The following is a 27,420-nucleotide window of genomic DNA, read 5'->3' on the forward strand; positions in this document are numbered from 1 at the left end:
CGAGGGGAGAGGGGAAGACAGAGTATTCCCAGTCAATGGGGCACTGCTTAGATTGGCACATCAGGAAATGCAGGGGACAGGGGACAGTCACACTGCTGGATCCTGAGACCATTAAGGAGGTGATGTTAACCCGAGCAGCTCTGGTCCTCCTAGTTGTGACTGATGCCGTTCTTGGTGTGTACTTTCATTACTCTGTTTATCATAGGCTAATGGGGGTCTGCAGAATGGTGTTGTTGGGAGAAGCAGTATTTACAGCGTCCAGTGCTTGTTTTGAAAACTGTGGCTTCTAGAGGCCAGGGACCCTTCACTGCCGCCTGTCAGCTCCTGATGGTGACTGTACTGTGTTAATAACCCTGGCAGCTGCCCCTGGACCGGGATGGGGCCCCTTGTGACCTTGCCAGCTTCCTGGTCTCTTTTAAGCCTTAAGCCTTAGCCCTTGACAGGTTGAGGACAGATTTTATTTTGCTTTGGGATAAACTAGTTATATCGGGGAACAAGCTGCTAGGAAGGCAGGTGGACCCCTCCACGTGTTTCTTCTTTTTTCTTTTTCCTTCATTCACAGTCTTCTTGGTTGTGTCTGATGTGCAGAGAAGAAATCAGTGCTTTGGGGCTAATAAAGGCATCCTCTCTAGGAGAGCATCTGAGAGCATTTCAAAGTGTTCCTCACTGTCTCACCCCTTCCCACCCCGGCTAAGAGCGGGTTTCACGTCTGTGGTGTAACTCCCTGTTTGTAAACACATTGGGAAATTGGCAAGCAGGACTCTGAACCTCTTAGAGCCAAGACTGCCTGTTTATAGAAGATATCTTATGTTCATCCTGTAATACGAGGGAAACGAAAGGAATGCAACTGATAATTAAATAATATGAATGTGAATATGTAAATGCCGGGTGTGACCACACCAGGAGAGATTATAATAAAGTCCACAGTGACGTGCACCCAGGCACATGGCAGCTGCAGACAGAGCTGTGCTGTCAGTGATCCGTCTTCCAGACGATGACCGAGTCACAGCCAAGTTCCAAACAGGACAAAGGGATACTGGCCCTCCATTTTCACAGTCCTGGGAAACGAGATGGATATTAACACCGGGCAAAATACTTTGTGTGTGTGTACAATGGGATTAGGTTCTAGTCTCAGAAGGTCATTCGGGATGCGGGAAAGTCGCCCCTGGCCCCTGAAAACCATGTCGCCCCCTAGTTATTGTCACTATCCAAAACAACCCCACAGATTTGCAAAATGCCTTGAGGGGTGGTACTCTGATATAGAGAACCCTGGTACAGAGCCTACCATGGAAATCCAGACAAGTGACAATATATGTGTTAGGCCGGGTTCTTCAGAGAAACAGAACCGGTAGAGGACACACACACACACACACACACACACACACACACACATACATACATACAAGGAGAGAGCGAGAGAGATTTATTTTAAGGATTGGCTAATGTAATTGTGGGTGCTGTCAACTCTGAAATCTGTGGGGTGTCAGCGGGAGGCCCAGGGAAGAGTTGATGTTGCAGCCTTGAGGCCCAAAGGCAGTTTGGAGGCAGAATTTCCTGGTCCTCGGAAGACCTCAGTCTATGCTCTAAGGCATTTAACTGACTACATGAGGCCCACCCAAGCCATGGAGGGTCATCTGCTTTACTTTGAGTCGACTGGTCTGAATGTTCATCACACCTGAAAAACACCTTCACAGAAAAATATCTTTACATCTAGAGTAACGTTTGACCAAATATCTGGGTACCGTGACCTAGCCGTGTTGACACACACGTGACACACGTTAGCCATGTTAATCATCACCGCGAAGAACAAAGAAGTTGAAGAATATTCCATTCCTATAGTAGGAACTCTAAAGGTCGTCACGATAAATATCTTTGTGTTTCTCCCGGAAGCATAACCAGTGTGCAGCGTTCAGACAATGGGTCGTATATCTGTAAGATGAAAATAAACAACGACGAGATCGTGTCTGACCCCATCTACGTCGAGGTGCAAGGTGAGTCCAGGGGCCACAGGGTGTCCAGTTGCCACAGGGCGGTTTGTTGTAGAGCCTGCACTAATTGCTTTGTGTATAATGCTCCAGAGTTTGGCATGCCCATTTGTTTGTTTGTTTTTTAATTGTTTTTATTGAAGTATAGTTGATTTACAATGTTGTGTTAGTTTCAGGTGTATGGCAAAGTGATTCAGTTTATTATATGTATGTGTATATATATATATATATTTTTTTTCTTTTTCAGATTCTTTTCCCATATAGGCTATTACAAAATATTGAGGATAGTTCCCCATGCTATACAGTAGGTCCTTGTTGTTTATCTATTTTATATATAGTAGCATATATATGTTACTCTCAAATTCCTAATTTATCCCATTTGTAACTCTGTATGCAAACCTTGCAAATCCATAAGCACTGAAATTTTACAAGGCCATCTTCTTTGTAGACTTTAGGTAGTTATGAAATTCACTTAATTCTTAGAGATTTAGCTCTATCCTACGCACTATGGCTGAGATAAAAAGAGATTGTGGACCTCCTTGTCCTAAGGTTATTTACAATTTAAAACAACTGAAGTCTTTTTATGTTAAGAAACAAAATGCAATCTATTATCCAGTTCTCAGTGCTGGCACCAGATGCCACTCACCTGGTCAAGTGCCAGTTTGTTTATTATTCAGTATCTTTTACTCTCTTGCTTATGCGGATGGTGAAATCAGGGAGAGTGAGCCATTTTCTTGATTGGGCCAGCAGCTCAGCCTGGGATTCCTTTTTAGGCCCTAGGATTTGTCAGGCGCGTGATTCAGTGCAGTTCCACGCCATGACATGAGATGGGCTTGGTGGGGGAGAGCTGGGGCAGCAGGCAAGGAGAAGGCAGTCTCTGCCCTCAAGGAACTTGAACTCTCGTGGGGAACGTGAGCTGATGCACAGGTGAGCCAGGCCAGGTGGGCCCGGGCCCTGCATCTCGGGGTTTGCACATCTGGTTCGGCAATGGCAGGGCCTGTCAAGAGAGGCTTTGAGGAGGAAGCATCTTCATTATCACCCCAAGTGGCCACTCCCCACTGTCCTAGGGGCTGCCCTCCAGGGTCTCTGCATCCCTGCTCGCTGAGGTGCCCCATCAGCAGAGCCTTCAGAACAACTTTTCTGCTTTCTCCTGACCCTCCTCATCACAGGCTTTAGAGCAGGTGATTAGCTTTTCAAGGAAGTTCAACGAGAAGCATCTCCCACAAAAAGGCTGCTGTGCTACCCATTCTTTTGCAGACCTGAACTTGACACCCTGTAATGCTGCAGGAGGCCTGAGGGAGGGGCCCCCCAGAGGAGTCTCTTTTGGAGCTCTGCTCTGAGCCCATCCCAGGCTGTACAGCCAGTGCCACAGCGATCTGTCCGCATCAGCCAGAGGGGAGGGTTCCTACATTTGCTGCTAATCTGGGAAAACTATTCAGAGGACATTTCACTTGTAAAATCCCAGAAAAAATGCCCAGGGCAGGAATGAGTTAGGTCCAAATGGAGTTTTGCAAAACTTTGAAACATGAAAAAAGAATCCCATTTTACCACTCCCACATCAGTCCTGCTGGGCCCAGATCTGTGAGCTCCCAGTCCCAAAAGAACACATTTGAAACGTCTGAGGCCAGTTAGCTTGATCTGTTAAATTTTTGTCACATGCCCCAAATAAGTACCAACTGGTTTTCTCTGAGCTATTCTTAACGTCCCTTCCCTATAACCCCGGTTCTGGAATCATACTGGGAAGTCTTGAGGTTGTAACTGTGTAACTCTGTCTATACTGTTTTCATGAGAATGTGCTTGGAAAAGTGTTCAGACCTGTACACGTGTACAGATTTTAAAATTTATTATCCCTCACCTGAAAGTCTCACACAAAATAGGTTGTCCTCAAAAACAGGCAGACCACACTGGTCAGAATGGCCATCATCCAAAAGTCTACAAATAATAAACACTGGAGAGGGTGTGGAGAAAAGGGAACCCTCGTATACTGTTGGTGGGAATGTAAATTGGTGCAGCCAATATGGAGGTTCCTTAAAAACTAAAAATAGAGTTACCATATGATCCAGCAATCTCACTCCTGGGCATATATCCGGAAAAGACAAAAACTTTAATTTGAAAAGATACATGCTCCCCAGTGTTCGCAGCAGTACTATTTACAATTGCCAAGACATGGAAGGAACCTAAGTGTCCATCAACAGATGAATGGATAAAGAAGATGTGGTGTATATACAATGGAATATTACTCAGCCATAAAAAGAATGAAATATTGCCATTTGTAGCCACATGGATGGACCTAGAGATTATCATACAAGTAAAGTAAGTCAGACCGAAAAAGACAAATATCATATGATATCACTTATGTGTGGAATCTAAAAAAACGATACAAAGGAACTTATTTACGAAACAGGACCAGACTCACAGACATAGAAAATAAACTTGTGGTTACCAAAGAGGAAAGAAGGGAAGGGATAAACTAGGAGTTTGGGATTAACATATACACACTACTATATATAAAATAGATAAACAACAAGGACCTCCTGTATAGCACAATATAGTTGATACTGAACTATATTCAATATCTTGTAATAACCTATAACGGAAAAGAATCTGAAAAACAATATATTTTCATATATGTATAACTGAATTACTCTGCCGTACCCCTGAAACTAATACAACATTGTAAATCAAGTATACTTAAATTTAAAAAAGAAAAAAAAAAATGGGTAGACTCTTACGTGGCTTTGTTTTCACTTTGTGTTTATTGGTAAGGAATCCTGAAAACCTGCCAGCCTTTCCCAGGAGTTTGAGCAACACCTAATTTCAGAACTGCCAGGCCTCCCTTCTGAAAAAAACAGTTCTGAATCACCATTACTCCTTTGGGAAAGTGTCCTAGAAAACCGGCTAGAGCTAGGCTGGCAGGAATTAGCCTCTTTGTTCTTTCCTACCCAACTTCAGGGAGGTAAAAACTGGCCGTTTCAGACCTGGGTGGTGGACAGAGAAAGCTCCTGCTGCCAAGCTCCGGTGTGGTTTCCATTCCCCTGGGGGCTGTGCCTTGGCCTGTGGATCTAAAACCTTCTTTCACTCACCTCTTCCTCTGCAGGACTTCCTCACTTTACGAGGCAGCCTGAGAGCATGAATGTCACCAGAAACACGGCCTTCAACCTCACCTGTCAGGCCGTGGGCCCCCCTGAGCCCGTCAACATTTTCTGGGTTCAAAACAGCAGCCGTGTTAATGAACTTCCAGAAAAATCCCCCTCCGTTCTGACTGTTCCTGGTGAGTCTGAGTTGTGGGATTTGCGTACTGTTTGCCCTGGAATGGTGGAAGGGAGCGGAAGTTTGATGAGAGCTGCTGTGCGTGGCAGCAGGTAGTCGAGGCGGATAGAACCGCAGGTGAGGCAGCTGAGGATAGGGGCCGGGGGAGGGGGGGGGCGGGAGGCAGGTGGGAATCTCGGGGGCAGGACTGGCGCGTGGGGATACGCCCACCACGGGTGTCTGTGGTTAAGTTGGCAGAAGTGGCCAGAGTCCTTGAGCCTGGGCAGCGGGAGCCCTGCTCACGTCTTCCGTGGCAGCTGTGGCCCTGCTGGCTGGCAGGGCTTGCATTTCAGGAACCACTGATGTGACGACCTCAGCGAGGTTTGGCGGCAAGGAAAGCGCATGGGTCACGGGGGTGGCTGTGGGAGGACTGAGTCACCGTGAGGCCGTGTCTGCCCTGATGGTCAGCGGTCATCTGATTTCCATCTGAACGGGCGTGCCCTGTCTCCCTTGCCGTGCTCCTCCAACGGTGCTCTCAGGGTCAGTGCCACTGGTGTTTCTGTGCTGCTGAATCCAAAGGGCTCCTCTCACTGCATCTTCCAGCAGCATCTGGCGAGGTTACCACCCCCGATCCTTCCTTTCTTCACACACTCAGCAAACGTTCTGAGGGATGCTGCAGGCCAGAGGTGACCTTCAGGAAACGCTGTCTTCCTGACTTCCTTCCTGCCTCCCGACTCCTCCTCTTCCCTTGACAGGAGTTCTGAATGTGGGAGGGCGCCCTAGGGCTCAGCCCTGGACCCACGTCTGAGAGTTCCTTTGGGCCCCTGGCTTAACGACCATCTGTGTGATGACAACCTTGAACTTCGTATCTCCAGCTCAGACCTCCCTCCTGAGCTTCAAGCTCCTTGCTTGGCATTTCCACTTACTGGATATGGAAGCGTCTTAAAATGAGACTCTTGATTTCCCCCCAAGACTTGCTCTGCCCCAGAGTTCCCCATCTTAGTAAGTGATATCACCATTTGCCCATCCTTCCTTCCTTCTCCTTTTCCACACAATGCATCAGCAGGTTGTCAGTTCTGCTCCTACAGTACATCTCAAATCTGTCTTTTCTCTGTCTCTGCTGCAGTGCCCTGGTCCACGTCACTGCCAGCTCTTGCCAACAGCACTGCAGTAACTTCCTAACTGGTCTCTTTGCTTCTAGCCTTGTCCCCACTCTCGTCCTCAATGGCAGTTTGTGTCCCCTGCCTGCTGGAACCCTTCAGGGGCTTCCCATTATCTTTGACTGTCACTCAGAGTCCTTCCTGCCCCCGCTCATAGGACCTGCGTGCTCTGGTCCCCGCTCAACTCTCCAGCCCAAACCCATCCCACTCTTTCCCTGCTTATTAAGCACCAGTCGCGCTGATTGTCTTTCATTTTCTCAGAAACATCACCCTTCTCCCTGCCTCAGGACCTTTGCACTTTCTTTCTGTCTGCTTGCGGTGTTGTTCCATCTGCCCTTCATCCCATGACACATCTCGAACATCACTTTTGCACAGAAGTCTTTCCTGGTCATTCTTTTAGTTCCTCCCCACTCCTTTATTGACTCCCAGGCATGTATTCTTGTGGACTTCCTTCATTGCACTGGTTACAGTCTGTAATTTCCCTGTTTATTAGTTTAGCTGCTTGTCTGTCTTCTTAGAGAATGTACACTCAGTAAGAACAAGGACTTTATCTCTCCCAAGGCAGTGCCTGACTCATGGTAATACTCACTGAATATTTATGCTGAGTGGACCAGCAAGTGAATGCCAGCCTGAGGTATTGTTTCTGAATCACTTTTCTTACTCCTGACTCCACGAGGAATATTATGATTGTCTCTGCCTTCATCTGAGTTTTCTTTGAGTTTCTCCAAGGAATTGATCATCAAGTAACTTATTTGTTCAAAATTAATTTTTAAAAAATACATTCCTCCCTCTCTAGGATGATTGCTTTGAAGTCCCATAAAGGAGGATTTATGGGGCATACAATGAAATATGTAGGTTAAATTGACATACAGTTAAATGCATAGCACTTAAGTGCACAACTCAGTGAGTCATGATAAATGTAGACACTCACGTAACCACCACTTCAATCAAGATATAGAACATTGCTGTCACCCCAGGAAGTTCCCTCTTGTTCCCTTCAGGTCAGCACCTACCTCCCATAGGTAACCTTGTTCTGATGTCTATTATCATAGATTAATTTTGCCTATTCTTGAAACTTAAATAAATGAAATCATAAGGTGTCTATTCTTTTGCGTCGGGCCTCTGCATCTTTTGAGATGATCTATGGTTTTTCTCCTTTCTTCTCTTCGTATGGCACATTACATTGATTTGATTTTCAAATGTTAAACCAATGTTGCATTCCTGGGCTAAACTCTGCTTGGTCATGATGTGTTGTGGTAGTTTCCATTTGCTAATATTTAGTTAAAGATTTTTGCATTTATGCTTATTCTGGGGTCACACCAACTGCGTGTACTGCAAGTCAGTTCTGATCTTAATTACTAGGAGTTAGTGCAGACCCCATGGGTTAAAGACAATGTCTGCCACAAGTCTGCCCTCACCTCAGCTGCCAGCCACAAGTCTCAAGGGGGTCCCTAATCCACCTGCACTTCTTACTGACTGGCTGTAAACTTAGAGGTTTCTATGACCCCCTTGGGTTCGATAATTTGCCAGAACAACTCACAGAATTCAGGAAAGTTCTATACTTATGACTATAGTTTTTTTTTAACAAAGGATACACATAGGATGAAGTCTGGGAGGGTCCCAAATGCAGAGCTTTCATGCCCTTCCCTGCCCTGATGTGTGGAATCAAGGTGTGTCACCTCCTGGCGCATCAGTGTGTTCACGGAACAAGAAACTACTAAGCTTTGGGGTCCAGAATTTTTATTGGGGTTTCATTGCGTGGGCATAACTGATTAAAGCATCAACCATGTGATGGAACATGATCTCCAGACCTCCCTCTCTTCCCTAGAGGTCAGGAGTTTGGGCTAATATCCGATGGATCAAAGTCCCAACCCTCCCATCACATAATTTAGTCATTCTGGTGACCAGTCCCCATCCTGAAGTTATCTAGGGGCCCATCCTGAGTCACCTTGTTAGCGTAACGAAGCCACTCCTCTTACTCAGGAACTAGCAAGGGACAAAAGCTAGTCAGTCTTTATCATACAACAATGTTCATGAAGGAAACTGTTCTATAATTTTGTTTTTGTTTTTGTTTTGTATTGGTAATGTCCGTTTTGGTATCTGGGTATTGTTGACCTAATAAAACATAGTTGGAAAGTGTTCCCATCTCTTTCCTGAAAGAGCTTGGTAGCATTGGTGTTATTTTGGAAAGATGTGTGTGAAGTCTAGTGGAGGCTGTAACCTCTTGTGTTTTGGATGCTATATTTTTGATAATGCAGTTTGCATTACCGTTTTTTTTTTTTTTTTGGCTGTGTTAGGTCTTCATTGCTGTGCACGGGCTTTATCTAGTTGTGTCGAGCAGTTGTGGCACGTGTGCTCAGTGGTTGTCGCTCACGGGCTCTAGAGCGCAGGCTCAGTGGTTGTGGCTCACCGGCTTAGTTGCTCTGCGGCATGTGGGATCTTCCTTGACCAGGGCTCGAACCCATGTCCTCTGCATTGGCAGGCGGATTCTTAACCACTGTGCCACCAGGGAAGCCCTGCATTACCTTTTAGATGAAGGTTAATGTATTGGTTAATGTTGAGTTTGAGGTTAACTGAAATCTCCAGATCTTTTTTCTCATGAATTGCTGCAAAATCAAAGCTTTCCTGCTTCTTGTTTAATTATTTTGGAATTTCAGCCTACCGTGTGACATTAATCCTCATAAAAACTTAACTCATTGTCCCAGCCTACTGAGGCCATTTTGAACCTTGATTCTCTCATTGGGTTAGCAAATTCTCTCCCTGCTTCCTGCCCCTGCCTTTTTGTCTCTTCCAAGTCATTGATGAAAATCTAGATTCTAATTTAACCAAGGGCAGAGCCCTGTGACCTGCTAATTAAGGCAGCCTCTGAGTTGACATCAGTTCATGAAATCAGCTCTCTTGGCCACTGTTCAACCAGTAGTAAATCTGCCTAATTTTATTTTTTCCACGGTTTATTTTTCCATCTTCTCTTCTGAGACGTTCCCTGCTATATTGGACTAGTAACTATCCTGGAAAGACTGGAAATCAATTTGAAATTCGTTTTGAAATCAGACCTGACTTCTCCTTGGTGAGCTGAACTCCATGACAGTTTTCCGTGTCCTAGGCACCAATTTGATAACCTCCTTTTAAGTTCTGCTGTGGATTTCTGTCTCTCTCTGATTCTGTACTTGCCAAAATCGGTATCACTTACTTTATGAAAATGGGGATAACTTCTGTCCATCTATGATCATCTAGAACTTTTCCTCTTCTGTCTCTTTTCTTAGAAAGTACAATAGAAGGATCTGCAAATTTTAATACCCAAGGCTATGTATAATTTGTCTCAGCTTGGTGATCTGATTTATTTGTAAATGGCCAGATATACCATTACAACTGCCACCTATTTGGGGTTTTAGATTCTTTACAATCTTCATTTTACTTTCTTTAATTTGAAGATTTTTTTCCTTTGGTAGAGAAGATAGAAGTAAAATAGAAATTGAGCAGTTTATAGCCTAATAGTGTGCTTTTTAAAATAAACTTTAGTGGGATGTGGTTACATGAAGCTACACATGTGATAAACTTACATAGAGCAACACACACACACAAATGAGTCCATGTATAATTGGCAAAATCTGAATACGCTCTATAGATGGTACCAATGTCAGTTTTCTGGTTTTGACACTGTAGTTATTTGAGACGTTAAGATTGGGGAGGTACGGTGAAGGATACATGGAACTCCCTTCTATTTCTTTATATCTTTCTGTAAATAAATAATTATTTCAGAATAAAACGTTTTTAAAAACTTTATCTTACATAATTACTAAGTGCTTTTATGTTAAAAATGTAGAAAATTCAGTATTTTTGCATCTTATTACACATTTACAATTACAGTGGAAACACTAATGTGATTCTCTCCCTGTAAGTATATACATGTTTGTGTGTGTGTGTGTGTGTGTGTGTGTGTACACACATACATACACATCTATACGTGATTTTCCTTCACGTTAGAATGATAACACGTGTGCAGATTAATTTCAGCCTTTTTATTACACAGATAATATGTGAACACATATTCACTGTAAAACATTCAAACAGTTGTGACATGCCAAAACAAAATGTGAAAATGTCCCTTTAGTCTCCATGCATTCATTCCCTCATACAGAGGAAACCACTGTCAACCATTCATTCCCTTCCTTCTAGACCCTTCCTAGTCCTTCAAATACACTCATATATGTGCAACTATGCATAGATCTCCAAGACACGTAGACCTTTCCATGTAGGTTGTCACGGGCCTGTCTCATTGTTTGTGACAATTGTGACGGTCCATGGACGGATCATAATTTATTTAACCACTCCCTTGTTGATGAACATTCAGGTGGTTTTAATTTTTGGGGGGGGGGTCACTGATGCAGACATCTTTGTACCCGTATGTATTCCTCTTCCATAACTGTCATCCCTTCCCACCACATGGAAGCACACCCATCTGCTTGTCTGCCTCCCCCGTGTTGTTTAATCAGTGTGATTATTACATATTAATCATTCATTAGTTTAACCCCACTACCCAGCACATTGCCCGGCACATCAGAACTGTGTGGGTGAATGAATGAACAAATGAATGAATTTCAAACAGTTCCTGAGTCTTACGTCCCTTCACTGGGACAGAGACATAGTGATGGTGAAGTAACTTGTATTCATGTCACTAGTTTTGCATTTAAACTCTTTCTTACCTCTTTTGTCATTTATACCTCTAGTGAGTTCTGTGAAATGGGTAGAACAGGATTTTTTTTACATCCATTTTGCAGCCTCAAAGGGCTTAACGAAGTCCAGGGAGAGAGGGCCTAGGGCGTAGGCTTCCTATGCAGACCTTGCTCTGGGCACATCAAGGCACACCAAATCAGCTACGGCGGACTGTCCCCAAACGCCAAACTTTGTAGCACTGTGAAAGAACTATATACAAACTTATTCTTTTTTTTTTTTTTAATTTTTTTCTTCCTGTTTTACTGAGGTATAACTGACATACAGCACTGTATAAGTTTAAGGTGTATAGCATAATGATTTGACTTACATACATTATGAGGTGATTACTACAATGTTTAGTCAACATCCATCATTTCGTATAGATACAAAATATTTCCTTGTAATGAGAACTCTTAGGATTTATTCTCTTAACAACTTTCATATATAACATACAGCAGTGGTAATTAATCATGTTGTACATCGCATACCTAATATTTATTTACCTTATAACTGGAAGTTTGTACCTTTTAATCACCTTCATCCAAATCCCCCCTCTCCTCCTCTGATCTATTTTTCTATGAATATGTTTGTTTTGAAGTATAATTGACCTACAACATTATGTTAGTTCCTGGTGCACAACATAGTAATTTGATATTTATGTACATTACAAAATGATCACCATGAAACTATGTCTAGTTGCCATCTGTCACCATACAAAGACATTACAGTATTATTGACTGTATTCCGCGTGCTGTATATTTCATCCCCATGACTCATTTATTTTGTAACTGGAAGTTTATACAAATTTATTCTTATTTGCATTTGTTTTTAATTTTGAGGACGCTTTAGTGTGATACCTGAGCCCCTCCCAGTAAGAGGAGGTCATGTTTAGGGAACTAGGTGCCAAGGCTGTTCTGACCCAAGATGCCTCTGGGGCCCTTTGTGCCCAGGCAGCACCTCCCATGCTGATGTAAATAAAACCTGAATGTTTGCAGGTAGGCACCCCGCTATCTTGGAATTAACCCTGAAGCAAACTTTTCCCATCCCTTCTACCAAGAGGATGCTGAGTAGGGAAGTGGTTTAAAGAGCCCTGATTGTTGAGACTGTTTGGAGCGGGCACATGTTTGAACAGGAAGGTCATACGCTTTTCCCTCTTGATACCAGTTGTTTGTTTTTTTTTTTCCTCTGTGATGTAAGCGCTGTCTTCAAGAACCATGAGCGAAGAAGTACTTTGTCTAAAGGGCATTATTCTGAGTCAACAAAGCCAGTCTCAAAGGTTACATGCAAAATGTACTTGGCAGCTATCCTTGGAAGGCTCTTCGAAGGGATCTCTGTTTGAAATGTTTTCCAGCTGTGATTTCCTTTCTGAACAATCTGAGCCTAATTCAATTTGTGGCACCTTTCTCCTCTCCATGTTTTTGTCAGAAGGCAAATTACCCGTATATTGCTCTCTACAATCATATAGATGGTTTTGCTGGTTTGGGCTGAGACTTTTACTGAATTGTAAATAAATGATCCCGTTGGTACAGGGAAAAAAAAAAAAAAGGTTACATGCTATGTAATTCCATTTAGATAACATTCTCTTTTTTTTTTGAATTTTTGAATTTTATTTTATTTATTTTTTTATCCAGCAGGTTCTTATTAGTTATCTATTTTATACATTTTAGTGTATATATGACAATCCCAATCTCCCAATTCATCCCACCACCACTTTCCCCCCTTGGTGTCCATACATAAATGACAAACTTATAGTGATGGTGTACACATCAGCTCCTGCCAGATGTTAGGTTGGGGGAAGGATGTTCTTAAAAAGGGTGGCACGGGGGAGCTTCTTTTTGGTGATGGAACAGTTCTCCATCTGTACACAAATCTGTACCTGTAATAAAATTTCATAGAAATCCCCCCCACACACACACACAAAATAAAACGACCCAAAACTGGTGAAATCCGAATAAGATCTGTATTGTAGTTAATAGTATTGTACCAGGGACTTCCTTGGCAGTCCAGTGGTTAAGACTCCGCACTTCCACTACGGGGGGGGCAGGTTCGATCCCTGGTGGGGGAACTAAGATCCCGCAGGCCGCGAGGTGCGGCCAAAAAAAAAAAAAAAAGTATTTATCATACCAAAGTCACTTTCCTAGTTTTGATGGTTGTACTATGATTATGTAAGATCTTACCATTTAGGGGAACCTGGGTGAAGGGTACTAGGAACTCTTTCCTCTTTCTGCAGTTTCTTGTGAATTGAAAACTATTTCAAAGCAAAGTTTTTTTTCCCCAAGGAAGTACTTTGTCATTGGCAAAATCAAGTCCCCAGATGAACAGCAGAACTGCAGAAAGCTTTTGCTGCATGGTGTTCAGTGGTGGGATGTGTTACAGGTTAGTGGTTAAGATCCCAAGCTTTGATACAGACTAATGCCAGTTCACCACTGTGTGTCCCTAGGCAACTTACTCACCTTCTTCATATAAAATAGGGGTAATAACAGTGTCTACTTCATAGAACATTTATGAGGGTTCAGTGAAATAGTGGATGTAAAGGCTTTGATACAGAAGCAGCCTACAGGAATGACTGAAATGTTACCTGTTACAAATTTTCACATGCAACAGTTACTAACTCATTGTCAATTTTGAGCTACCTTTCTACCAAGAGTGGGGGACTTAGGCTGATCTTTCTGGTTTTTACTTTTTTAAAAATACTCATTTTATATTTAAATCCACATTTAGAAAACAGCTAAGCTAGTTTTGGTTTTAGTTAATTGGCTATAATTCGTAATGTTCATTGTAATAACAACAGTAACAATAATAATTAGAATTTATATAAATCAGTTCGTAATTCTCACAGTGCTTTTGGTAAAGATTTACTTTGAGCCTCATTGCAACCTGTGATATAGTTAGGCATTTTTTAATTCCCATTTTGCAGATCAGGAAAAAATTTGGAGCAATTAAGGGACCTTATGGCCTAAGGGCTAGTCTTTGCGAGGCAGCTGGGACGATCCTCATAAAACACAGACTAGATCATATCAGTCTTCTGCTCAAAGCCCCAGGTTTCCTACCTCACTTGGAGGACAGAGGCCTGACCCACATGTTCCCTCTGCTTTGAACCTTCCCTCACCCTCCAGAATAAACTTGGCCCATTCCCTCACCCCGAGTCTTTCCTCAGAGGACATTTCTCAAGGAGCTCCCTCTGACCTGCATATTTAAAATCACAACCACTTCTCTACCCACCCTGACCCCCAATCCCTATTTTTCCATAGTACTAATCACCTTCTAATAGAACATGCAGCTTACTTATTTATTAAGTCTATTATTTCTCACCCACTTTTCTCCATGAGAATGTGAGTTCTCTAAGGGTAAGGATCTTTGTTTCATTCATGGATAGATCCCAAGTGCCTGGGGAAGCATCTGGCACGTAGTAGGTACTCTGTAAATGTTGAATGAGGGAACTCAGGGCAGATAGTGAATTCCAAGTTAATAAGTGTAAGTCCTTCATTTATGCAGCATATTCTTCTATTTCCTGCCTCTTTGGGTAGAAAGATGAACTCTAGGGAACAAGATTAAAGGGACAGGATTCCTTAACCTGGAACTCAAAGAACTGCCCTAACTGTGGTCTTAGAAGCTGATTCCTCAGCGATTCTGACTGTCCTTTCCTCAAGGGAACATCCTGTGGCTGAATGTTCCCTAAAATGTCTTTCAGACCTTGTGTCAGGGGCTATCTTTTTTTAAACCAGCAGAGGACCAAGCAAATGGGGCATGAACCATCATAATGGACTTAGGTGGGATATAATGGAGTAAGAGGGATGCCCACGAGAAGAGGACACAGTAACAGGAAAGGTGGAGATGCTGGTGCTGGGGGCGCTCGGGAGAGTGGGTGGTAGGGTGGAGACAGAGCGGGGGTGTGGATGAATTTCTCCCTGGAAAGCCACAAGTGTTTGGGCTCTAAAACTTCAAGGTCTATTCCAGTCTGCTGGTTATTGTTGATCCAGAGGAAGAACAGAAAAGTGAGGTGGGGAGCTGTCTTTCTTAGTACATCTGGGTTGCTGTGTTCAACCCAGGCTTATAAATGAGTCTCCAGTTGGGAAGCTTGTGCCATTAAGCAAAAAAAAAAAAAAAAAAGGTCACTGACTACATTAAGCCAAGAAGCCTATGTTTGGCCTTAAGTTTTGGCCCATCCAGTTCTGGAGAAAGTTAACCTGGGCTGGAAGCCGTTTCCACTTCTCTCTGCTGGCATCCTTTTGGCCTGTGGACATTCACCACCTCGGCCCCCAGACAGATCTGCTGTCCTAGATGGTTTGACTACTTGTGGGCAGTTCTGAATCGGAGTGGGTGCCCTGTACCAGGGAATTAGCTGCAGATTGTCTTCCTGACTTTGTGTGTCCTCTGAAGAGAAACACGAAGAGGAAAAGTGACTTCCCGCTTAACCTAAAATCATGTTCCCCAAGGAGCGGTTTCACTCTCAGTATTGATCAACCTTGCAGGACCGAAGAACTGTGGGCTTAACTCATCTTTGGGATCTATAACTAGATGGTGGATCTCAAGGAAATAAATCCATCCTCTTGTTTTCTAACAGGGCTGCTCTTGCCCTCACAACCAGTTGGGAATGTCACTTGTAGTTTGTACTCAAGTGTTTCCCAAGAGTTTGGACAAGAGCGATTGAAATCAAATGACTGGTTTTAGCCTGCAGATGTCTGCTCAAGTATGTACAAAATACAAGTTGCATAGCCAAAGCAACTTACATTTTGATTGAGTGTCTTCTGATTGAGCCAAAGCTGATTTTTCTAAATATAAGCCAAGTTTTGCGAGTTCACGTAGCCTGGCAAAACGGGCATCTCATTTGGGAGCTGATGACCTGGAAGGTAAGGTGAAAAGCCAGGTGTCACAGGCCTGCCTGGGAAGTAGTGACTGGCAGCAGGGGCCCCAGGTGATGGCTTAGAGGGTTCAGTGGATCATCATCCAGTATGTGTCCTCTTTCCGAAAGTCAGTGCCTGACAAAATGCCCAAAGTCCTGACTCTATGCCAGTTCTTCTTTCTCACTTTCTACTTCCCTGTCATCTCTCTCTCACTTTACAAAAGAAAAAAGACCTCTCTCTGCCTTACCTGGAGTCACAACGGGACATCAGTTCTCCAATGCTTTGGTCTCCTCTTTACTGTCTTAAAAGTGATTGAAAACCTACAAGTTTTTGTTTATGTGAGATACATCTATTGCCATTTACTGAATTAGAAATTAATACACAAGCACGTTCCATTAGCTCATAGAGCTATGACATCATCACACATCATACACCTTATGGAAAATTCCATCATACATTCCCGAGAGCATGAAAGTGAAAAGGGCAAATAACATATTATTGCTATTCTCACAAAAATAGTTTTCAACTTGAGGCCCCCCAAAGTATCTCTGGGATGCCCAGGAACCTCTCTCTAGACCACACTCTGAGAACAGCTGCTGTAGTGCATTGGCTCAAGGTTAACAAAATTCCAGACTATCACATAGAAAATTCCAAATGTTGTCCAGCAAAGGAGTTGTGCTTCCCATAAAATTTTGCTTTGCATGTTTAAAAATTACATGTATATTGTTTTGATCAGTTGTGCCCTAAATAATACTTGTAAAGATCATCAATCTAGAAGGAAGTTTGTTTTCCAATTTCAGTATGTAAGTGTAATTTTATCACCAAGAAGTATCGTAGGGCGATTAATCAGCAACTTTCAAACACACACATGTATGCCATTAGGATAAAATTCTGCAAGGGAAGTAGAAAAGTCATGATTGAAAACTTCTGATTTCTGGGGAGAATTATTTCAGCAGGTGATGCTGGGTCTCCCATCCCAGTAATATGTATATTGCATGGGACTCTAAAGGAGTTTTACTTTAAATTATCAGCATATTCAGGGTACCTGAAATTACATTTTTTGCAGCTGTTTAAATGATGAACAGTTTAAGATGCAAACCTCAAAATGTGTTAAGAGGCTACATATATTTTTCAAAATTCTTTGGGAGGAATACAAGTAGAAGATTCAAAGACTCCTTGAGGCAGTGTATTTGCAGATGTTCTTTTATAGATGTGGCTAATGGGTTTGAAATATTCCTCTTCAGTGAAATAAATATTTTCTAAACCATCACACAATCTATTAGTTTCATCTCTCATTCGAGAGGAGGTGACCCAATGTGAAAAAGCTGGCTCCTACCTGGAATTTTAGTTTCTTAGCACTTGGATTTAGAGAATCTAATTAAGCAATCTGATTTAGGATTTTCCTCCAGTCTGAGGGAAATACTCATCTGGAAAATTAAAATACCTGAAGTAGCTATCATATTCTGATCTAAAATTATTTAGGAGAAGTCAAAGGTCACCACAGAACTGTAGGACAGAGAGTCTAGTCAAGAGAACTCAGATGCTGGGACAGACTTCCATCTGGATGGAAAAGAACAAACACCCACCAACACTGATTTTTTTGTGCACAACTGATCCCTCAGGAGAGGCACTGACTTGAAGGGATCAGATTTGCATTTCTTCCTAGAACTTCTCCCAGGCCATGTGGCCCAGCCTCGGTGCAGCGTTCACTGTGCGGGCATCCAACGTGGACGGTCTTTCCTGGCTGATGCCCGGCTGGGTTTCCCTCGGCAGCTTGTTTCAAATATTTAATGACTTCATTAGTGACGAGCTTTGGATTTTAAAATCATCCGATGGAAAATATCCTACACAAGTAGATAGAAACAAACAAAAAAAATACAAGCCTTTCAGGCAAGAAGAGAATGATGGCGTATTTTCAAGAATTTTATCTGTCTTTCTCCAGTTTATGATATAAACTCTGTGCCAGGCACCTTGTGTGTCAGAGAGAAAGTTTTCCAGATTCAACTAGATGGTATATATATGGCTGTGCTTTTTAAAAATAATCTTTTAAAACTTTAGAATAGTTTCAGATTTATAGAAAAATTGTGTGCTATCTCATACAGAGTATTCCCATAAACCTCACGCCCACACTCCCCTGTTATGAACATCTTACATTAATTAGTGTGGTACATTTGTTACATTTCATAAACCAATACTGATAACATCATTATTGAACAACTATATTTAATGTGACACAGTATAGTGTACCATAAAAAGTTATTTCACTTCCTTAGACCCATTGCATTATTTTTAGAACTTAGCATAATGAATCAGGAAAGAAACATTCCCTAACAGGTTTGTAGATTCAGCTTCTCCAGAGAGATTTTCACAGGTGTTTTTGAGACTTTGGGAGGTAGTGGACCTCAGGGTGTCCTTTTGAGCAGCCCTTCCAAGCATGCCTCTTTTTTAAAATTTTTTAAAAATGTTTTGGCCACACTACACAACATGTGGGATCTTAGCTCCCCAACCAGGGATCGAACCCGCGCTCGCTGCTTTAGAAGCACAGAGTCTTAACCACTGGACCACTAGGGAAGTCCCAAAGCATACCTCTTTATCTCACTGAAATGTCCCTTCAGTAAATGTAAGCCTGAAACTAACACATAGCTGATTATTCTGTTATCTCTGAAAATTCCTGATACATCATTATTAACTAAAGTCCATAGTTTATTCAGATTTCCTTAGTTTTTACCTAATGTCCTTTTACTGTTCCAGGATTTAGTTGTTATGTCTCCTTAAGGCTCCTCTTGGTTGTGGCAATTTCTCAAACTTCCCTTGTTTTTAATGACCTGGACAGCTTTGAGGAGTACTGGTCAGGTTTTTTGTAGAATGTCCCACAGTTTGGACCTGTCTGATGTTTTTGGTCGTTTTTCCCATGATTAGATTTGGGTTATATGTTTTGGAGGAGGAAGACCATAGAGGAGAAGTGCCATTCTCATCACATCGTATCAAGGGCACATTCTGTCAACACGACCTACCATTGTTGGTCTTGACCTTGACCATCTGGCTGAGCGAGTGTTTGTCAGTTTCTCACTCAAAAGTTTTCCTTTCATTCCCCTTTCCATACTGTCCTCTTTGGAAGGAAGTCACTTTGTGCAGCCCATGCTTAAGGAGTCAGGAGTGATGCCCCTCTTTGGGGGCAGAGCATCTATATAAAAATCATTTGGAATTCCTCTGCGTGGGAGATTTGTCTATTCTCCCCCTTTTATTTAATCATTTGTTTATATCAATATAGACTCATGGATATTTGTTTTATACTTTGGGTTACAATTTAATGCTACTTTATTTTCTTTCTCAAATTGTCCCAGCTTTGGCCATTGGGAGTTCTTTCAGCTGGATCCTGTGTCTCTTTGCCGTACCCCCATCCGTGTGTGTGTGTGTGTGTGTGTGTGTGTGTGGTGTATGCTGTTTGTGTTATATTTTGCTCCAGGCTTATCTTATATGTTTTCTGCTCCAACCTGACAATCAGCCATTTCTCTGAGGAGCTCTGGTTCTTTTCACTGGAGAATAGTATTATAAGAAACCAAGATCTGGATTACCTCTCTTCCTTTCTCCTTAAAATTAATGTCAACTAATTTTTTTCATTTCCAAGATGTCTTCAGACCTCTGAAATGATAGAATTTTCTTCATTCAGCACCAGTGTCTTTTCTTCAAGTAATTAATAATGATGCCTTGTGTTTATATGAATACATTGATTTTTACTATTAAAAAAGGATTCATTACAACAGATCACCTGAAATTTTTTAAACTGTAACTTTCATCCTGCTGTTTCTGGTACCCTGACATGTCCATACTGTGTCGTGGAGTGTATGGGGTGCTAAGCAGGAGATTGTCTGGGTGAGCCTCAGAAATCACTTTTCTTGATTTGGGGGCCAGTGATTCCCATACCTCCTTGCAGACATTTTAAAACTAAATGTTACTGCTTTGTTACCTAATGTCTCATCATCGGGGAAAAATAAAGGCTTTTAATGAATTACAGCTGCCTTTTTTTTAAAATTTTTTTTAACATCTTTATTGGAGTATAATTGCTTTACAATGGTGTGTTAGTTTCTGCTTTATAACAAAGTGAATCAGCTATACATATACATATATCCCCATATCTCTTCCCTCTTGCGTCTCCCTCCCTCCCACCCTCCCTATCCCACCCCTCTAGGTGGTCACAGAGCACCGAGTTGATCTCCCTGTGCTATGAGGCTGCTTCCCACTAGCTATCAGTTTTACATTTGGTAGTATATATATGTCCATGCCACTCTCTCACAGCTGCCTTTTAAGCCCATGGTTGCCTTGCTCCTGGTACATAGGGTTTAATCCTAGGTTTGTTTTTCAAACACCAACACATATTTTTAATTAACTTTGCATTTATGGCTTGAAGCAGTGAACCAAGAAGTAAAAGGATGCTGAAACCCCCATAGGATTCTTTTTTTTTTTTTTTTTAATATTTATTTATTTTTGGCTGTGTTGGGTCTTCATTGCTGTGCGCAGGCTTTCTCTAGTTGCTGAGAGCGGGGGCTACTCTTCATTGCGGTGCGTGGGCTTCTCATTGCGGTGGCTTCTCTTGTTGCGGAGCACGGGCTCCAGGCGCTTGGGCTCAGTAGTTGCGGCACACGGGCTCAGCAGTTGTGGCTCACAGTCTGTAGAGCACAGGCTCAGTAGTTGTGGCACACGGGCTTAGTTGCTCCGCGGCATGTGGGATCTTCCTGGACCAGGGCTTGAACCCGTGTCCGCTGCATTGGCAAGCGGATTCTTAACCACTACGCCACCAGGGAAGTCCCCCCCATAGGATTCTGATAGACAGAAGCCTGTCTCTCTGCAGCTCTTCTCATGGCTCTCCTTCCCCTCCAGGTCTGACTGAGACTGCGATCTTCAGTTGTGAGGCCCACAATGACAAAGGACTGACCGTGTCCAAGGGCGTGCAGATCAACATCAAAGGTAAGCGGCAGCGTGGAGTCCCCCCTGCGTGTTCCGGGGGTTGGGGGGTGCAGTGTGAGCCCTGCAGCCAGCCACCTGGGATCGAGTCCTGGCTTCCCTTTGTGACCTTGGACAAGTCACTTCACCTTTCTGCCTTCAGTGTTCCCCTGCGTAAAATGGGGATAATTACAGAACCTACCTCCTCTTGAGGGTTCAATGAGATAATGCAAGTAAAAGTACTCATAACAGGGCCTGACACTTGTCTTTGATCAACATTAGCTAGTTTAGTTCTGCTCAGACGGAGAAGAAAATTGTCTGAAATGCTGACCCTGGATCATCTTAGCTCCTATTTTCACTTTTTCCTTTTCTACCCTGAACTAGTCCCCGTTACTCCTTGAAGAGCCCCCAGGGTGGGCGCAGCTTGGGGCACTGATCTGAGGATGCCCTGAGGATGGGCTCTGTCCTTCCTTGGGCATCTGGGGCTTGAAGCAAGTCTCCACCAGCAGCTGTCCTGAGGGAGGAGAAGGTCAGAGTCACTCTTCTTCTGGAGGCACAGGACTCCTGTCCCTCTTTCTCCTAACCTCCTCCACCCAGCTTGCTTCCTCTGAGCTGGGATATAACAGAATGAAAGGCACATGTTTGAAACCTCCCCCAGGCTGGTGGAGACATTCCAATCCAATCATCTGCCAATCATCGTCCCATCCAATCCAGTCTGATTGGATTGATTCCAATCCAGTCATCTGCCATTGGATTGGACATTCCAAACCAATCATCATATTCTTCCTCCTTTTGTGGGATCAAAGGTATTTAAACCTGAAACTTGAAAGGAAAGGAAAACCTACTGTCTTTTTATCCCTTTCATATCATCTCCCTTAACCTTTCTCATAGAAATTCAAGCAAATGGTATGTTTTAGTATTTGTTTTTAATTTATTTTTAATTAATTACTTTATTTTTATTGAAGTATAATTGATTCATAATGTTGTGTTAATTACTGCTGTACAGCAGTGATTCAGTTATACATATATATATATATATATATATTCTGTTTTTAATATTCTTTTCCATTGTGGTTTATCATAGGATATTGAATATAGTTCCCTGTGCTGTACAGTAGGACCTTGTTGTTTATCCATCCTATATATAAGAGCTTACATCTGCTAACCCCAGCCTCCCATTCTTTCCCTCCCCCAACCCCCTCCCCCTTGGTGACCACCAGTCTATTCTCTATATTATTTGTTCTTAATTTAAATATTGAGAAGGCGATATTGAGTTCATACTCCTTTTGGTCTTATCCTTGGGGAAATAATAGAGGGGAAAAAGCAGAATGTGTTTAATAATGAGTTAAAGGGTGGGCAATGCACAGCAGGAGACTCAAAATTACAAAAGACATACTTTTTAAAGGTGCTGATGTTTAGTTTCAGCAAATCAACTAGAAGAGGCTATGAGAGGGGATTTTCGAAAAGTTCATTGGAAGAAAAAAAATGAGCAAACTGAAAGTTACTAGGAGAGGAACTGTATAACTTCCTTCCTTCATTACGAATTCCATTATTACAATTTTCAAAAGAAATGTTGAGAATTTCAGGAATTCACGCGTGGGCATAAATTTATAAAGACATTTTCATAAAATATCAACATCTTAAAGTTTAAAAATCCATAAAATGAGAAGCACTTCCTGAATTTTATGCTTCAGACAGAATCTCAACTAGGACTTTATTTTAATGAAGCCTATTTCCAAACCTTATGTTTTGGGCTTTCATGGATTTAAGCATGTATATCAAAGCAACCAAAATTCCCTGCTCGTCTATTATCAACTGAGGTGTACGTGGCCAAACTTTGAACTGGAAAGGCAGATACTCTATTTAGGGAAGTGAGTCAAACGAAACACTGACTCTTTCCCATTCATCAGTCTGTGTGTCTCCTGGTAAAACTGAAACTCCTGAATGCGGTACCCAGTGAGCACTTAACACGGTCCCAGGCTTCCTGCCCTCTCACCCCCTGAGCATCCTGTCCTCGCCTTTACCACCAGCGCACCTCCCCCAGACCTCGTACATGCGTTACAGCATTTCATCCTCACCCCAGCCCCGTGGGGCAGTGCGGTCACTCCCCACCTTAATAGAAGTGGGAACTGAGTTGAGAGAGGGCATTGAACTGTGCCATGGGCCATGCAGCTGGCTAAGTGGTGACCACACTCCCCAGCCCCTGCTGGTACCCACGCTGGTCTGCTTGCTGCCCCTGCAACCAGCTTCCAGTGTCCTGTTGAGGGACGCTAGTGCTGGAGTCAGGCAGACCCGAGTTCAAGGCCCCATTCTGCTGCGTATGAGCTCTGTGAGCTTTGGCAAGTTTTTAACTTCTCTGGTCCTCAGTTTCCTCATCCGTCAATGGGGATCGTAAGACTGCTTCTCTGATAGGGTTCCTCCTATCAGATTAGTCGTGTTTCATGAAGTCCATAGGTTCCTGGCACAGAGTAAGCACTCAAAAACATTAGTCATCATTTTGGATTATAAGTGCGGTTATTACCATTAATTAAGAGTTAAATGTATGGGAATTTTCTGGTGGTCCAGCGGTTAGAACTTCGCGCTTTCACTGCTGAGGGTGAGGGTTCCATCCCTGGTCCGGGAACAAAGATCCCGTGGGGCACGGCCAAAATAAATAAATAAAAATAATATTGATTCACAGATTTTAATATATATTCTTTTTTTAAAAAGAGTTAAATATAGCACAAGAAACTAAAACCCTCAAACTTCAGATCCTTGTTGGATTCTAATTTAAATATCTATCCATGTCCCACCTGTGGCTGAGGTCATTGCACGTTCATTACGGTATGCCCTCCCCTCCCCGCAAGCAGATGCACTCGGGTCTTGTGCTTGAGCTGACTCTCGCCCATTTCCTCGGCCTGGAAAGCTTCCTTCCTCCATCACACATGCGCATATGCACGCACGCATGCACACACATGCCTGTTCCCATGGTACCCCTCTTTTCTCAGCACAAGGCACATCCTCAATTAATGTGGGTCTCCCCAGTGCAGCCTTTAGCTCCACAAGGGCAGCGCCATGGCTCTTCACCCCCACGGAGAGCGCCAGCGCCCAGTGACGCCCCTGCATACAGCAGCAGGAAATGGATGTCTCCCCATCCTTGTCCGGCTAAAAGTTCTCACTTCATCAGGGGGCAGGAAAGCAGGTCTACATCCCACTTCTCTGGCCCTGGCCGAGCCGTCCTATCACTGCAAGACTTCTCCGTAGGCTAATACCATTACCCTTAGGCGTATGATGGCTTCTCTTTAAAACTTGTGTTTAATTTTCCCAGTCTCAAGAAAACAGAAGTAGGCTTGGTATTAATGCATCTGTTTGGTAGCTGTGGCCTCCTGTGGTTTATAACTGTGTCTGTGGTGTGTCTTTGTTTTTTACACAGCAATTCCGTCCCCGCCAACTGAAGTCAGGGTCCGCAACAGCACCGCTCACAGCATCCTGATCTCCTGGGTCCCCGGTTTCGATGGATACTCCCCGTTCAGTGACTGCAGCATTCAGGTGAACTTCCGTAATGAAAAGAAGTAGCTGTTTGGTGCTCCGTGGGTCTGCCTCATTTTTCTTCCTCCTGAGGATGGGCGCTGAGATCATTTCAACACACCGGTTCCGAATCCCTTGACCTTCCCCCGGGTCAGCGTCCACTGGGCACGCACCATTTTGTGATGTTCTGCCCCCGCCCCTCCCCGCGCCCCCGTGATGCTGCCTCTTTCCCGTGCATGGTCCAGGGCCAACTGGAAGAGAAACATGTTTCCAAGATAGAATGTCATGAGACCGGGGAGAATTCATTTTTAAGATACAAAAACCCGTCTGGCTTATAACCAGGAGTCCAAGAAGCCAGGTCCTCTGCAGCCTGGCTTCTCCTGGGTTGGTGGCCGTGAAGGACAGAAGGGCAGGCACAAGATGGGTCATCTTCACTATTGAATGTAGCATCTCAGCCTGTGGCTGCCAGGGAAACCTGGGGATTACAGGCCTTACAGAGTCATCACCCACTTTTAACCACTACCTAAAATTGCTATAAAATAGAGCTGTAAGAAATATAGGTTAGCCATCCTAAAATGACACCTTGCCGTGAGATAGGCTCTGCTCTGAGTATTCATTTCATAAAAAAGGGAAGGGTAGCAGTAACACTACCTTTTACTGAGCGCCCACGATGGCCCAGGGACTTTGCAGACATTATCTTACTTGGAACCCACACCAGCACTGCAGGGCCACAGTGCACACAGAGCCTGTGAGTGGCAAAACCGGAATTCAAGCCCAGGAAACTCTGATACCCAAAGCAATGCTCAGGACCACCTGCTCCTCCGTGTCTCAGGAGAGACGTTGCAGGTGGGAGCACATAGTTGAACACATGTGGATTATCCGCTGAAAACATGAATGCATTCTGCCTTGTACTTGATCATACAGTAAGGTCAGGGATTATTCTTAGTTTTATAAATGTCTGGTCTTATTAGGTAAAAACATAGTAACCTGACATGGGCCAGTCATGCCAACTCAGCCTGAGAGAAGTGACTTTCAAAGAATTTTATGTGTTGACAACTAGATGTTTTTAGTACCAAGTGGAACTCGTTTCTCTGCTCTTGCTGCCTCCCACCCTTGCCTAACAGCTGTTCCTTCTCAGAAGAGTAAAAACATGTCATCCCCAAAATAGCCTCCACCCTCACCCTGCTACCCACAGCCTTGCTTAATCTTGTCCAACATTATTTGCAAACCTCCCAAGTACTGGTAAGTGTTAGGAGTTCTCCTTGTGCCTACAGAGTCTCACCAGGGATATCCTTTTTTTTGAATAGCTTTTTTGAAATATATTTTACATACCATAATATTCACCCATTTAAAGTGTACAATTCAGTGGTTTTTAGTATAGTCAGAGTTCTGCCGTCATCACCGTTATCTAATTGGGGCTGTATTCATTCATAAGAGATATTGGCCTGTAGTTTTCTTGTGTTAGCTTTTTCTGGTTTTGGTATCAGGGTGATACTGGCCTTATAGAAAGAGTTGGGAAGCGTTCCCACTTCTTCTGTTTCTTGGAAGAATTTGAGAAAGGTTGATGTGAAATTGTCTTCAATATTTAGTAGAAATCACCAGCAAAGCCATCTGGTCCTAAGCCTTTGTTTGTGGAAAGTTTTTTGAGTAATACCAGCTCAATCTTTTTACTTGTTATAGATCTATTCAGATTTTCTATTTCTTCATGAGTCAGTTTTGGTAATTTGTGTGTTTCTAGGAATTTGTGCATTTCTTTTAGGTTATCTAGTTTGTTGGTATACAGTTGTTCATAATGTTTCATTAGAAGTTTTTTTTTCTTTGAGGTTAGAAGTAATGTCCCCTCTTTCATTCCTGATTTTAATAATTTGAGTTGTCTCTTATTTTTCTTGGTCAGTCTGACTAAAGGTTGGTCAGTTTTATTGATTTTTTTGAAGAACCAACTTTTGGTTTCATTAATTTTTTCTATTTTTTACAATTCTCTGTTTCATTCATTTCGGCCCTAATCTTTATTTCCTTTCTTTTGTTTACTTTAGCTTAATTTTTTTCCCCTTTTTGTGTCTTAAAGTGAAAGGTTAGGTAATTGATTTGAAATTTCTTCTTTTTTAATATAGGCAATTATACTGTACATTTCCCTGTAAGCACTGCATTGGCTGTATACCATAAGATTTGGTATTTGGGGGTTTTTCCATTCATAATCAAGTTTTTGATCACTTTTCTTGTGATTTCTTCTTTGTTCTATTGGTCATTTAGGAGTGTGTCATTTAATTTTCACTTAGTTGTGAATTTCTTAAGTTTTCTTCCTTTGTTGGTTGTGTTTAGAGGATATACTTAGTATGACTTCCATCTTTTTTTTTTTTGGCCATACTGTGAGGCATGCAGAACTTCCCTGACCAGGGATTGAACCCATGCCCCCTGCAGTAGAAGTGTGGAGTCTTAACCACTGGACCACCCTGGAAGTCCTCATCCTTTTAAATTTATTAAGGCTTGTTGTATGGCCTTGCATATGTTCTATCCTGGAGAATGTTCCATGTGCAGTTGAGGAGAAGGTGTATTCAGCTGTGGTTGGGTGGAACGTTTATGTGTCTCTTAGGTCTAGGTGGTTTATAGTCCTGTTCACTTATTCTGTTTCCTTGTTAAACTTCTGCCTCATGGTTTTATCTATTATTGAAAATAGGAAATTGAGGTCTCAACTATTATTTTTGAATTGTGTATTTCTCCCTTCAGTTCTATCAGTTTTTTTGCTTCATATATTTCAGGACTCTGTTGTTTTGGGAACAACCAGGGCCTGTTTCGCTGTATATGGACATAACTGAACCTACATATGGACACAAATAAAGCATGGAGCAGCCCTTTTTTTAAGAAAAAATGAGGTATAGTTTTAGGTGCACAACATAGTGATTCAAAATTTTTAGAGATTATGCTCCATTTATAGTTATTATAAAATATTGGCTATATTCTCTGTGTGGACCAGCCTTTTTAAAAATTGTTTCCAGTTACTGAACTGTTTGAAGAGTCCAAGAG

The 27,420-nt window shown here is 42.7% G+C and overlaps 1 protein-coding gene across 2 annotated transcripts in view; it reads left to right on the forward strand.

Moving 5' to 3' along the window:
* Positions 1-27,420, forward strand: part of MERTK (MER proto-oncogene, tyrosine kinase) — a 114,933-nt gene that overhangs the window by 31,885 nt on the left and 55,628 nt on the right. For both annotated transcript variants that reach the window (XM_059942216.1, XM_059942217.1), the window contains exons 3-6: positions 1,891-1,991; positions 5,083-5,256; positions 20,830-20,916; positions 24,305-24,420. In XM_059942216.1, coding sequence (XP_059798199.1) covers positions 1,891-1,991; positions 5,083-5,256; positions 20,830-20,916; positions 24,305-24,420 — 478 coding nt within the window. The remainder of the gene's footprint in view (positions 1-1,890; positions 1,992-5,082; positions 5,257-20,829; positions 20,917-24,304; positions 24,421-27,420) is intronic.

This window comes from Balaenoptera ricei, chromosome 13, assembly GCF_028023285.1.
Source record: "Balaenoptera ricei isolate mBalRic1 chromosome 13, mBalRic1.hap2, whole genome shotgun sequence".
NCBI lineage: Eukaryota > Metazoa > Chordata > Mammalia > Artiodactyla > Balaenopteridae > Balaenoptera > Balaenoptera ricei.